Source organism: Ailuropoda melanoleuca, chromosome 5 (assembly GCF_002007445.2).
Source record: "Ailuropoda melanoleuca isolate Jingjing chromosome 5, ASM200744v2, whole genome shotgun sequence".
Taxonomy (NCBI): Eukaryota; Metazoa; Chordata; class Mammalia; order Carnivora; family Ursidae; genus Ailuropoda; species Ailuropoda melanoleuca.
The window spans coordinates 101,397,391-101,410,132 of NC_048222.1; the positions used below are offsets into that span (position 1 = coordinate 101,397,391).

General features: G+C 42.9%; 1 protein-coding gene across 2 annotated transcripts; it reads right to left on the bottom strand.

Moving 5' to 3' along the window:
* Nucleotides 1–1,308: 1,308 nt before the first annotated feature.
* LRAT (lecithin retinol acyltransferase) lies at nt 1,309–9,977 on the bottom strand. 2 transcript variants are annotated; one of them, XM_019809710.2, is made up of 3 exons: nt 9,728–9,977; nt 8,898–9,576; nt 1,309–5,052 (listed from the first exon to the last, which is right to left on the bottom strand). In XM_019809710.2, exons 2-3 carry the CDS (start codon nt 9,435–9,437, stop codon nt 4,900–4,902), a joined length of 693 nt encoding a protein of 230 aa, XP_019665269.2. In that variant the 5' UTR covers nt 9,438–9,576; nt 9,728–9,977; the 3' UTR covers nt 1,309–4,899. The 2 variants fall into 2 exon arrangements, with proteins under 2 accessions (XP_019665269.2, XP_019665270.2); XM_019809711.2 differs by having other exon boundaries at nt 8,898–9,438; nt 9,728–9,763.
* Between the last annotated feature and the right edge of the window lie 2,765 nt (nt 9,978–12,742).

Sequence of the window (12,742 nt, forward strand, 5' to 3'; positions counted from 1 at the left end):
TCGATCCCATAACGCCGGGATCACGCCCTGCCGAAGGCAGACGCTCAACCGCTGTGCCACCCAGGCGCCCCTACAGTTCTTTTCCTAATAACATAATTCCACCCCTGTTCATCATGTGTTTGACAAAACTGCAGGCTCATAAGTCTTACCCAAAGTACTTGGAAAGTTTAGGAAATGCTTTCTTTCCCCAGACTTTCAGAGTGTCAAGTTCTCCATGATCTTGCCTCTTGTCTCTTGCAGCGCCTGAGTCTAGAATTGTCTTCCTCAAGGGACTGGTGGAACAATATGGGTACCTTTCTCTCAAAGCAACAATATAAACAATATAAACAAAATTGTTCTTAGGGACTGGCAGTAATCCAACTGTGTTTTGGGTTCCCATGACTCTGTGTCTTTGTGTGTACTTCTCCAGGTGCCTGTAATGGCCTGGAAAAAGGAGGCCTCTTTCACTTCAAATGTTTATACTCCTTACAACTCAATTAAGGTACCGTTGAAAACTTGTCTCACATTTCTCTCCTTTACCGACCCCCAACACACAGGTATAGGTTTTGTCTCTGCCCTTCTGACACTTGTACGAGCTTATCATTGTTTTGAAATCTATTTACTTGCCATTCTTTCTCCTGGGACTGAGCAACTACAGGACTAAGATTCCAACTAGTTCATTCTTTGGTGGCCCTGCTTGGAGTACACAAAAGGTCTGCAAGAAATTAATACATTCATTGGACGAAAGCTTGTCTAATTTATGGGAGACCTCAGGAAGGCAAGATCATATAGAGGAAAGAAAGCTGGAGTCAAATTGTGGATCAGCCTCTGATTATTTGTGTAATTGCAAAGTATCTCAACCTCTGTTGAGATCTTCCGTGTCTGAAACGTGGTTAGATGGTTAAGGGTTTGGCTCAGTAACCTCTGTGGTTCTTTGCAATGCTGTAAATGTATCTCAAAACTGACTCCAAGATGTGTTCCTACTCACACTTCATCCCTGCTCAGAGTCAAATGGCAGGCCGCACTGGTGGTGTTATATATCTGGTGGCTGAGTTCATGCCCATGGCTCTATGTGTCACTGCTGCTTGGCTTTGTGGAATGGAGAAGAGAACTGTTATTTAATATTATGCAGAACCTTTTTCTACATAATCAAGGTTGGCTTCCAGATGTAGGTAACATAGATCATGTCAATCTGAAGGCAGATCCACAGAGTTTTAGTTTCAAATATGTAAAGCCAGCTATGTTCAGTAAAAAGCCTGGAAAGACAAAAGCTACCATGCTCAGAAAAATATTTATGTATACCAAATTCACAGACAAGAGAGACAGTATACAAAACTGATTTTATTTCATATACATATATACGAAAAATAAAACTAGTTAAGCTGACCGATCTAGGTTAGATAAAATTCTCTAAACAGATCATATAAAACACAATATTGGCAATCATCATTTATCTGCTTCTCATCTACCACAAGACTTTGCCATTGATCTAACGGTGATATCACTGGAAAACATTTCTTTTTATATTTGACAGTAATAGTAGGAAATAGAAATGGAAAAATAAGAAATATACCTCTATTCTGAAAATAAAATGTAGACAACAAATCTGTACTTCTTTGCTTGTCCTTGCGAAGGCACAGAACTAACAGAACAAAGATCTGGAATATCAAATATACGTACAGTCACCACATGAAGTTATATTTCTGGAACTAATTTTTTGGCAGGAAGGGATGCATAACTCCTCCCTGACACCCTACCAACAGTTACTCATGAGTCAAATAGAAGGATCTGGCTAGTCTGCTGACACTTCCTTGACATGCTTGCTCCCACCCTCACAATTATAGGCCCAGACTTGAGAGATTAAGGACCATAACTAGTCTCCTAAGAGAGCCCCTTGTCCTGTCTTGTCCCATGCCACATCCTTCCTCTGTACTTTTGGGAGTTATCTTGCTGAACGCAAACCTCCACTGCCGTTCAAAAAGTCCAAACTCCTTGGTCTGTACAAAACTTGTACCACCTGATCATTGCTCTCCTTTTCCAACAACCTCTCCTCACCAGCCTCGCTCCCCTCTAGCCTCTGAACCACTTGCCTCTGCCTGAATGCCCCATGCAGTTCCATGCTTCAGTCAACGAACGATCGAATGCCTCACATTTGTGTGCTAGGCATGGTGTGGATACTTTCCCTGCATTCGCTCATACTGTTCCCAATGTATAGAATGTCCTGCCCCAAATCTGTCCCCCTGGAAAACATCCCATGTTTCCAAGTCTCAGTACACAGTCCCTACAATTTTGACTTTATCGGTTAAAACTAACCAGGTCATTTTCTGTGCTTTAAACCAGTTCTGCTTCACAGTCTTAATGCTTTTATGTCAATGAGGCCATAAACGCTTGAGGTCCACGTCTCCTTCTTCTTTTCATTCCCTATACCTGCATAGTACTTGACACGTTATTTCATCTTAGCCCCAGCTAGTTCTTTGGCCTTCATCTCCATGTGGCAACAAAATAAGCAACAAAAAGCTGCCTTAGACACTACTTATCATTTCACAAGTTAGAAGGGAAATTTAGAACTGTAAGGGACTTGCAGAATCCTAAGGATGAATCTTAACTAATGAAGCCCGGAGACGTTCATCGGAGACACAGGAATGGTTCAGTTTCTTCCGCAACCACAATCAGGGATCCATGCTTTTTCTACCTTGTCAATCAACCAATCAAACTGAGCACAAAACAAAAATTTCCTTTGTCCTAAGTTCAACAAATTCGAGTATTAGGGAATATTGGATAAATAAAACCTGCCTTCTGGTTTCCTCTTCCTGTAAGTAGCAGAACACATCAGTGTGGTAAAATCAGCTCATTTTACTTCTCAGCCTAATGCTAGCATGGCCTACTTCAGATTGCTCTGACCTTTGGGAAGATTTAATTACTTCTTCCTCTGTATTCCTGTAGCACTGTATACACTCTCATATAGGTAGTTTAAAAATAATATTAATTCTAGACCATGAAATTACAACAGGTCAGTGCCAGGCATATAATGAGCCCTCAAATGAATGAGGAATTGGATCTTACTTTAAGGATATGAAGTAAGACTAATTATGTTAATTCTAACCTTAATACTTCCCTTAGCATTTAATAAGGGATTATTATCTGTGAACACAGATTTAACATCAGGCAGTGGTTTTTGCTACCTGCAATACTGAAGTCTGCAAAAAAGGTATTTATTTAGGAGGACACCATAGGTTTAAAAAAATCAATTTATTTAAACAGTTGCTACAAAGGGTAATACACAGTAAGTGAAAAACCACTAATACAATGGAGTTCTCATAGTGGTTGCTTTCACGTATACATACTTAAGGTAATTTTAAATGGTTGGAATAGGCCCAGAGAACCTTTATTCTGTGGTGTTGCCATTTCGTGTTTTGACTATTTAAAACATTTTAAATGACTAAACACAAAGTTCAATTATTATTAAAGTCCAACTGAATTTGTTGTAAATCAGTGGAAGTAAACATCAGTCACACCAAAATCTGTTCTTAAATTTGTTCTGATTGGATCACTAAGTAACCAACTCTACTCTCCCCAGATCACTCATTATGTGACTCATTATCCTGTGATTCTTGATAGCTTATAAAGCAACTTTAATACTTGAAATGCAAGTCTAGCTTGTGGCCTAGTTTTTATAATTTGGCAGTTCTGCAAAAGTATTTGAACGCTTGCTTTAACAGTGCTACATCTCAACCCTGATATTAAAACAGCCTCAGTGTAATCAATTTACATGCCTGGTGAAACTAAGACACTCGGAGACTACTACTAACAGTTATTTCCCTGTGACATCCTTCTTTTAAGGATGGAAACTATACTTTGCAATGAAATGAAGACATCTGTTAGAAAACAAATCTGAGGACTTTTAAAAATTAGACAGTATGTTAGTAAGTGCTTTAAAAGGTAAACCATCCAATGACATATATGAAAGCTATACCATGGATACAAGGTCATAAGGAAACAGACCAAACTGGTTTTTACATTCACTTCTACGAATGCTCTCTAGTAACCAAACTGGTATTATAAAGCAATCAAGAACATTTGTCTCTCATCAGTCTGTGTATATGTGGACATTTGCATATTTAATTGGCACATACACACTCCAAGTATCCAAATTACTTCAATCCTATATCCATTTACCTCTCAGAGTGGTTTAATGTCACCACAGTGACACATAAAAGGAAAAAAAAAAATAACGAATGCCAGGCTTCCAAGTAAGTAAGGCCAAATCCAATTGTTCAGCTGATGCGTAATAGCTTATTTCTGCAGGACAACACAGATTGCTATAGTTCTAGTCAGTTACCTTATCATTAAACTCTAACTTCGCCAACACGGTTTCAAGTAATGAAAATATTTTTGACTTGTTGGGAATTATATATAATGAAAAAAATGGATTATGAATTTTTTTTGCCAATCATGAAACATGTTTTCATCTGAACGAGGGAAATTCTTTTAGTTTAATATAAGTTTTTCAACGAAACAGAATAAATTTACAATGAAGTTAGTGGTCTCATTCAATAAGTCTTCTAATCTTCAAATTCAGGCCTAACAGAGAAGAACAGTGATTACAGGAGAAAAAATAAATAAATAATCTCCTGTGGCCATCATCTTAGGGGCTGGTTCTCTTGTAATGATGAATCCTATCACAAGTTGTCATGTTTCCAAGATCTGCACAGGGCTTTAACATGGAACTGCCTGGGAAGATTCAGAAAGCCTTTGTTCTTGGGCTTACACGGTAAGCACTTTGAGTGATTCTTAGTCACATTTTTACCCAGAACAGTGTTACAGGTCACATTTTTCTCGACAGTGCTTATACTGACTTGTGCTCTATAAATATAAACATATTTACACAGAGAATACACACACCGACGTGGGGGTATGAAGTTAGCCAGCCATCCATAAGAAGAATGGGATAAAAATTGCAGGAAGGGCAGTATATGATGCCAAGCCCAGACAGACTATAGATGCCAATCCCAAAACCGCTGAAGCGAGAACACTTCTCTGATCGCGAATAATTATCTTCACATTCTCACAGAACTGGAAAATAAAATTGAAGAATATTAGGAAAGGGGGCTAAATCGAAGAAAAATCACATGCACCAAATAGTAAAGCATAATCTTCTCACCTATTTTCTGTCTAACAGAAAACCTAGAATTTCTCTTATGACTTCAGAAAGAATTTAGGATGTGAATAATTCAGTTTCTTGATTCCACGCCCCATAGTAGCTGAAATGATGCTTCAGGCGACTAAGTTCTTAGTGGCAGCTGCCTTTGTAAATACAAAATTTTTATAGAAAACTACAGGGAATGAAACCACATAAAAGTTACTCAGGATTGAAGGTTAACACTTTAAACTGCCTCTCAATAAAAATAACATATTCTAAAATTACATAAACAAAGGAATCTCTAATCTTGAGTGATAGAATTCAGCCTATTATTATTGCTGAAATCAATTCCTACAACTCATCATTTGAAAATTTGATGATACCAATGATAACTTTCTTCATAGGTCTCAAAATCTAAAGGCACAGAAAGTCTAATTTTTTTGTCTTACCCCATTTCCTGAGTAAATTAAATTCAATCCATTATGTGACATAAAATTGGCTGCCAGAGATAAAGGTAGATTAAATATGATCCCTACCCCTGGGGAAGGCATTCTTCTAATACGTGAAATTGTCTGCCTTTAAAAACTAATTTTACTCAGAAGTGATGGCTTATGTTTGAGTCCTGGCTCATCTCTTATTAGATCGAGTAAATCTCATGTAAATCATTTAACTTGTCCAGACTATCCTCTTTTCCTCCACGGGAATAAGGAGATTGTTGTGAGGATCAAGTGAGATTTTTAATGCAAAAGTACTCTGTATTCTTTTACATGCTGCATAAACGTAAGGCATTACAATGATTATCATTATTGCTACATCTGTTGACAATTATCTCTACCTCATCACTGTCAGAGCAAAATTTAGCAATGAACTGCTCCATTTTTATATGACTTTCGCTGCTCGTACTAGTTTTAAGCTCCTTTTCTAGACATGGCATTGTATATGCTTTGAGGGTCTCCTACAGTGGCCTACACGGTCCTGGACAGCTAGGTTTCTACATTCTTAATGGACAGAGTATACAAGCCCAAAATATTTTAATGCACTATCTTGACTGTAAGGTTGTGTCTCTATCCATACTTTTATACAATTTCTAGACAAATACAAAACTTCCCGTGAGCTATCCAGATGTTGATTTTCTTACATGTCAAACAGACGATTTGTCTCTTTCTGCTAAAAAAAATACTGAGTCCCAAATACACGATCTTAAAGTGGTGAGGATCAAACTAAATGAAGTTTTCAGGACAATGAGAAAAAGTACTTGGCAAATATGCATCTAGGTAAATGAGTAAGCTGTCTTCCCACAGTTATGCTCCTTTTGTCTTTTTCCCAATTATTGTTAACTAAGGAAAACAGAGAATCATTGTGGACTCCTTTCCCCAAAAGCAGATTTTCTCAAGGAGCATCTTACTTCTAACATTCTGTTGTCCTGTTCTTGTTCACTTGGCCATTAGCCCAGGAAGCATCTCTAGTGCTGCTCGACAGGAGGGAATGTCAGGCATTTCTAGAAGGTGTTAAGAAGCCTGTAGGGGCACTTTTTGAGCACTGAAACCCCAGAAATTAAAAATGGGTGTTTGCATTCATTTTTTGGCCATGAAAAGCAGTACCAGCAACATTAAAAAAAAAAAAAAAAAGAGTCGAAAAAGTAGAAGGCATAGTAATAGTAATTAAAAGGCATTATAGTTTACAAAACACTGAAATTGTTAACAGTAATATAAAGCTCCCTTAATTTTATGATTCCTAAACTTGTTAAAAAGGGTTTCATAATACAAAAAGGCAAAATGTTTTCTTCCAATTTATTTTCAAATTAGTTGCAGTGCTTTCATGAGGGAAAGTGCTCTTCAGAGTGTTTATAAACTCAAATTTAAGTAAGAGACAACTTGCAACACTCAGTGTTAGGCTTACAATAGTATACATAGATGGAAAACTCAACAATCAGACCCTGAATCAAGTAATTCCTTACATCTCTGAAAAGTAGAAATCAGTCCTCCTTCACTATGAATGACCTACTTCTCTCAAGGCATGTTCAAAAAAAAAAAAAAAACCAGAAACAAAAACAAAACAAAACACCAGTTCTTAGAATTGGAAAATTTGGGATGGGGATTTTTTTTTTCCCCCAGGAAATCTACTCTAGCCAAATTGTTTGTTATACCATTCAAAGTGAAGACAAAAACTCAGTTTCACAAGAGTGCTATGCAGCAACAGCAATTAAAACACTTCTCTACTTCTGTAAAACCTTACAAAGTTTCCAAAGATGAAAAACTACTCCAGCTAGTTATTTATGCAGATTAAATATTTCACTACCTCAAAAAAAAGCACTTGTCCTTTTTTTTTTTTTTTTGGTCAAAATATAGAATACAGTGCAATATGTGTTCCATGAAAGGGTAACTCCTAATTACTGGATAGAAATACTGTTTTTCCTTAGAGAAAGAATTTGCTTGGTTCCTAAGTAAATCTGATGTGTTTCCTTTTGTACACTTTGGAGCCAGTGTTTGTAAATGTAGTGAAGTTCATTTCTGATCAGGCCTGGGGCTGTGGTTCTTCAATCATGGCACACTGCTCTAGCTGTATTTTTATTTTACTTAGAAAAAAATTCCTAGATTGAGTCTGTTGTGGCTCTATAAATAATCAATAAGGAGTTTCACATACCAATGTATAAAAAGCATAGCATAGTACTTGTATGTTCTGCCACAGAGGGGAAAAAGATTTCCCCATATGGGTCAAAAAATGAATCAAGATGTGGAGCAACACAAAATCGGTTGCATGGACTCATTCTCTTGATCCAAAAAGTATCTAAACATGAAGGCCAAACTGTGAAGCTCCTTAGGGGATGGCCCAGGTTTCAATTAAGAGTGACCATTAACAACAACCTCTTTAACAACCACAGTGAAGGCTGAGAAAGCTTCTAATTGCAAATGAAATTGCAGGCTTAAAAAGGTAACTACCTTTAAGTTAAGAGGTTTCAAAAGAAAATAAAAAACCCATCCCCCCCTTTGGATTTGTGGCTAATTTAATCATCTTCAATGATAATACTGGTTTTTTTTTTAAGTGCCCATCAAAATTACATTAAACGGATCTTCTTGAAAACCAATCCTTTTGATCTCTGAGGAACCCATAAACAATCCCACCTTTGGAGCTAAGGGTTAAAGGATGCCTAACAATGAGGAAGTCTAGATGGGGATTAAAGCCTTCAAGGAAAGAATTCAGAATACCAAGGAAATGACTTCTCTGAAGCCAGACACAGGAGTAAGGCATCTACCAGGGAGGTCCTCCTACTGGGAATTTTGATAGTTTATATTAAGCAATGGGAATTCACTCTGCAGCTTACAGAAGGAGAAACCTGCATGCTTCCTTAATTTTAAAGGCACAACAATTTGTACACAGGGTTATAGATAAAATACAAACTCTGAACCCCTTCCTTCCAATTGCAATTCTTGGGAAAATTTGCAAGCACACAGTGACAGATTTTTCTCTTGACTCCCGCCCCACACCCACCTGCCCTTTTGTCATTTCCACGAGGCTGGGTGGTCACCCTGAAGACTTCTGCAGCAATAACTGGGGAGATTTGGAATCTGGCAGCCTTACTGCATTGCCACACTCTTTAACCGAGCATTTTGTGGTTACCTTGCAAAGGACAACGCTTTTTATTTACTTGGCCTCCTTTAGTAACACAAGAGAGATCGTTACTCATTCTAGAACTCTATCCCTGATCCCACAGTATAGAAAAAGGGTAGGGATTGGAAAGGGCGTCCCCACCGAACCCACCGGTGAGTCACACGTGTACCTTGTCGGCCTGGGGGCTGATCGGGGCGCCGAATCTGCAGTAGGTCACAAAGTGCTCACAGTTGTTCCACAGTAGGCTGTAGGTAGTCATGCCCAGCAGCTTCTCCGCCCTCTGCGCCACCTCTTCGTTGAGCAGCGCCTTCTCCTTGAGGGATTTGTCCAGGTGATTGACCAGGATGTCAGCTCCGTAGGCGAAGTCCTCCACTGTGTCCACGCGGATGCTGGCTACCCTGCCAATGACGCCCAGGATGAGACGCTTATTGGAGACCACCTTCTGCGTGCGCCCCTTGTCGTTGGTCAGGGCCAACAGGATGTCGGGCATCATGTGGGCGACACGATTGTCGCCCAGGTAGATGCCGTAGTGGGTAAAGTGGGCCCGGGGCACTTCCAGCACGTCGCCGCGGAGGAAAGAGCTGATCTCATAGAAACTATTCCTCGCCTTGTCTTCGCCAGAGGTGCCCGGACTGAAGAGCTTCAAGCTGGAGATGAGGAGCAGCTTCTCCAGCAATAGGGACAGCGCCTCCAGCATTGGGTTCTTCATCCTGCAGGGAAATGGGAGCGTTCGGGGGACCGCCGCCGCTTGAGCACGGGCCAGGCTAGGTGAGCTCGCCGGACAGGGGCGCTGAGCTGCTGTTCACCTGCTGACGGGCTGCCTAAGTGCCGCGGGGGACTGCACTGCCCTGGAGAAAGGTGGAGCAAAAAGGAAAGGAGAGAAGCCTGGAGATTGGCTTGGCCGCCCGGCCCTGGGGACTGAGGAGAATGAGGACCTGACCGCGGCGGACCGCGGGGACAGTGGGACGGGCGCAGAGAGCAACAAGCTACGAAACCCACCTGGGGGCCGTGCCGGGGCGCAGGGCCGCGCGCCGAGCTCTGCGCTGAAGCCTTCTCTGAGACCTTTTATCCCAGTCAAAGGGGTGGGGCCGAACGCCGTCACAGACCCGGCGAGAGCGCTGATTGGGCGCAGGCTACAGGCGCGGCTCTCCGCGAGCTGCGCGCGGGACCTCGGGTTCTTTGGAAGGGGGCTGGCGGGCCAGTGTTCTTCCTTGAGACTCGCTTCCAGACGCAGGTTTCCCTTGGCGCTCACGACCTAAGCTCTTGCGTCCTCTAAACGGCCGTTTAAAGTAGTGGCCGAGGCGGGGCAGCGCAAAAGTTCCTACACCTGTCTGGACTGGGGCGCATTCTGGGCACTTCGGAAAAGTTTTTGGTGGAAAAGTCTTTGGTGGAAAAGCCCCCTCCGCCGAGATTTCTGAGCCGAGCCACCTCCCTCTTTAAGATTTGGATACCCAGAGACCTCGGCTTACTATAGTGTTTGCATTTACTCCGAGAAGCGTGCGTACCTCCAAAGCCTGCAGATTCCTTCCTTAATTTCCTAGAGACCTAGTCCCACGCGCCGCGGATCGTCCACCCTTCTACATGTCCCGAATCCTTTTTGCTCTCAGCTGGCGCGCGGGTCTACTGGAGACTAGCGCGTCCAGGTCCCGCGCCCTGGCGATTGGAACCCAAGGTGCCTCTGCGTTCGGACGCACCGGTGACCGTTGAGCGCGCGGCTCCCAACGGTCAGCTGAAAAACGGCGAAGCCCCCAACGACCGCCTGGAAAGCCAGATTAATGTCAAGTTTATTCCTCCGGCTTCAGGGTCCGATGGACCCTGCGTGGGTTCATCCACCAAAACGTTGCCGCTTTCAAAGCGCAGCCGCCCGGAGTTGGCCAAGTACGGATGTGGCGCTGCTTTCCTTGCCAGAGTGCCTGCAACGTGACCCAGGCGCAACTGCAAGGGCGGTGCCCGGGAGCAGCCGCGTGAGGGAGCTGCAGAGGCGCGGTCCGCGTCCCCCTCGACACGCGGTGTCCCGACCCTGAGCCGAGTTCGGTGCTAATGCATTATGTAAATGTTTAAATTCCGCAGACAAAGGCCACAGTAGAAAGCCTCGCAAGGCTCCACAAAGCTGCCCGATTCCGGGCTAATAAGTTTCTTCGGGAAGCAGATTCTCCGCTCGCCTGGGGGAGGAGGCTGGCTGTGGATGATGGATGAAGGGCCATTCATCTTACCTGGAAGATGAAGGGGACCATGGAGACCAGGAGGGGAGGGGGCTGGCTCCCAATTATCCTCGGAGGCCCGGCCTTTGCTCCCACCAGGGTCTGCCATCAGCGTTCTGCCCTAGTCGTCCCGTTTGCCGGTGACTTTTGTTCATTTCACAAATGATCCCGAATCACATTATAGTCCAGCAAAAAGAAGAAAACTCCGTTTCCCACAACCGAATCGAAAGCAGACTATGGAGAAGGGGAGAGAGGCAGTGCATTGGAAATTTTAAATCATTTATTTCCCCAGTCAGCCCCCCAAATTTAAAGCGCAGAGCTACGGAGTTGCTGAAATTAATCAAACACCCCCTCACAGGGGCATTTTTTAGCTTCCAGCCGCACCGGAGCTCAGCGGCTGGATTTAAAATCTGGGGAGTCTGTGGAAATTTTTTAAAAATCTGATCCAAATCTCCGCGCACACGTTAAACTGCCGATCCCACGTCTGACTCAAGGCTCTGGACACACTAGTCTGGTACAGTTCTAAGAAAGCGTAGATGCCGGAACCTCCAGTGTCAGGAGCCAAACGGCTGGGGGAGATCAAAGGGGACTTAGTAATTAGCGATTTCCGTCTCTGGTGGTCACTAATGTGGCTTATTAACGCCTACGACTGTCTCCACCTGGGGAATTTGTGGAGACAGAAGTATGGGGAACTACCCGACGGTTCCACAGTGAACTCTTTGAGAGCAAAAAAGTATTAAGGAGAAATCACCTCTAGACCTTCCATAGCGTCGTCCCCGCACGGGGTTTTGGGAAAGCTAGGCAGCGCCAAGCCGATTTGAGTTTCCCCTGCCCCGCTCGAGGAAATTCGGCCTCGGGTAACCCAAAGGAGGCTGCAGAACATTTCCGTTTTTCGTGTTTCTGAAGTCTTCTGAGACCTCTTAAGCGGGCAGTGATTACGGAAGATTAGGCTACTTCTCAACTGACAAAATGCAGCGTCCTCGAATGAGCTCTTGCTGGCTCAACTGATTTGCCCTCCCCATGGTAATGCTACTGTACAAAAGGCAACTCTCAACGTTCTCAGACTTGTAGATATTTTTGTGGCTGAGCGGTGAGTTTCTGATTGCTCCCTAGAGGCACACTTCATAAATATGTTTATATGCTAATAGTCACCCTTCGACTAATAGTCTGCATCAATTTTAGCTAAACTGGGAACGGAAAGTTAGAAGGAAAGGCCCAAGAAAAATCTAACATCAGCAATTTCTCCTTGGGGGTGCCTGGGTGGCACAGCGGGTTAAGCCAAGGACTCTTGGTTTCTGTTGGGGTTGTAATCTCAGGGTCCTGAGCTGAGCCCTCTGTGGGGCTCCACACTCAGTGTGGAATCTGCTTAAGACTCTCTCCCTCTCTGCCTCTCCCCCACATGTTCCCTCTCCGTCTCTCTAAAATAAATAAATCTAAAAAAAAAAAAAGAACAAAAGAAAAGAAAAATAAAAAGAAAAAAGAAATTTCTCCTTCCTAATCCAGAAACCATTCATTTAGACCAAGGAATATCCCCATGGGTTGCTAGAAAGACCTCTTGTTTTCCAGATTGTATGAAAGTCAGCTACATTCAACAAGTGTCCATGTGCAAATGCCTTAAATGCACGTAAATGGGTCACCAGGTCTGGCCTGGGGATTCTAAAAGAGCTGAGGCTTTCCAGGTCAACACACAGACTTCACTGAAAGGTCCACAGACTCTCACCTCAGCGACCACTTCCCTACCCTCCCACCAGACAGGGACAGCATCCCCACCTGCGGCTCTCAAGCCTGGGGCCATTTCTTCTAGCTGCACGGG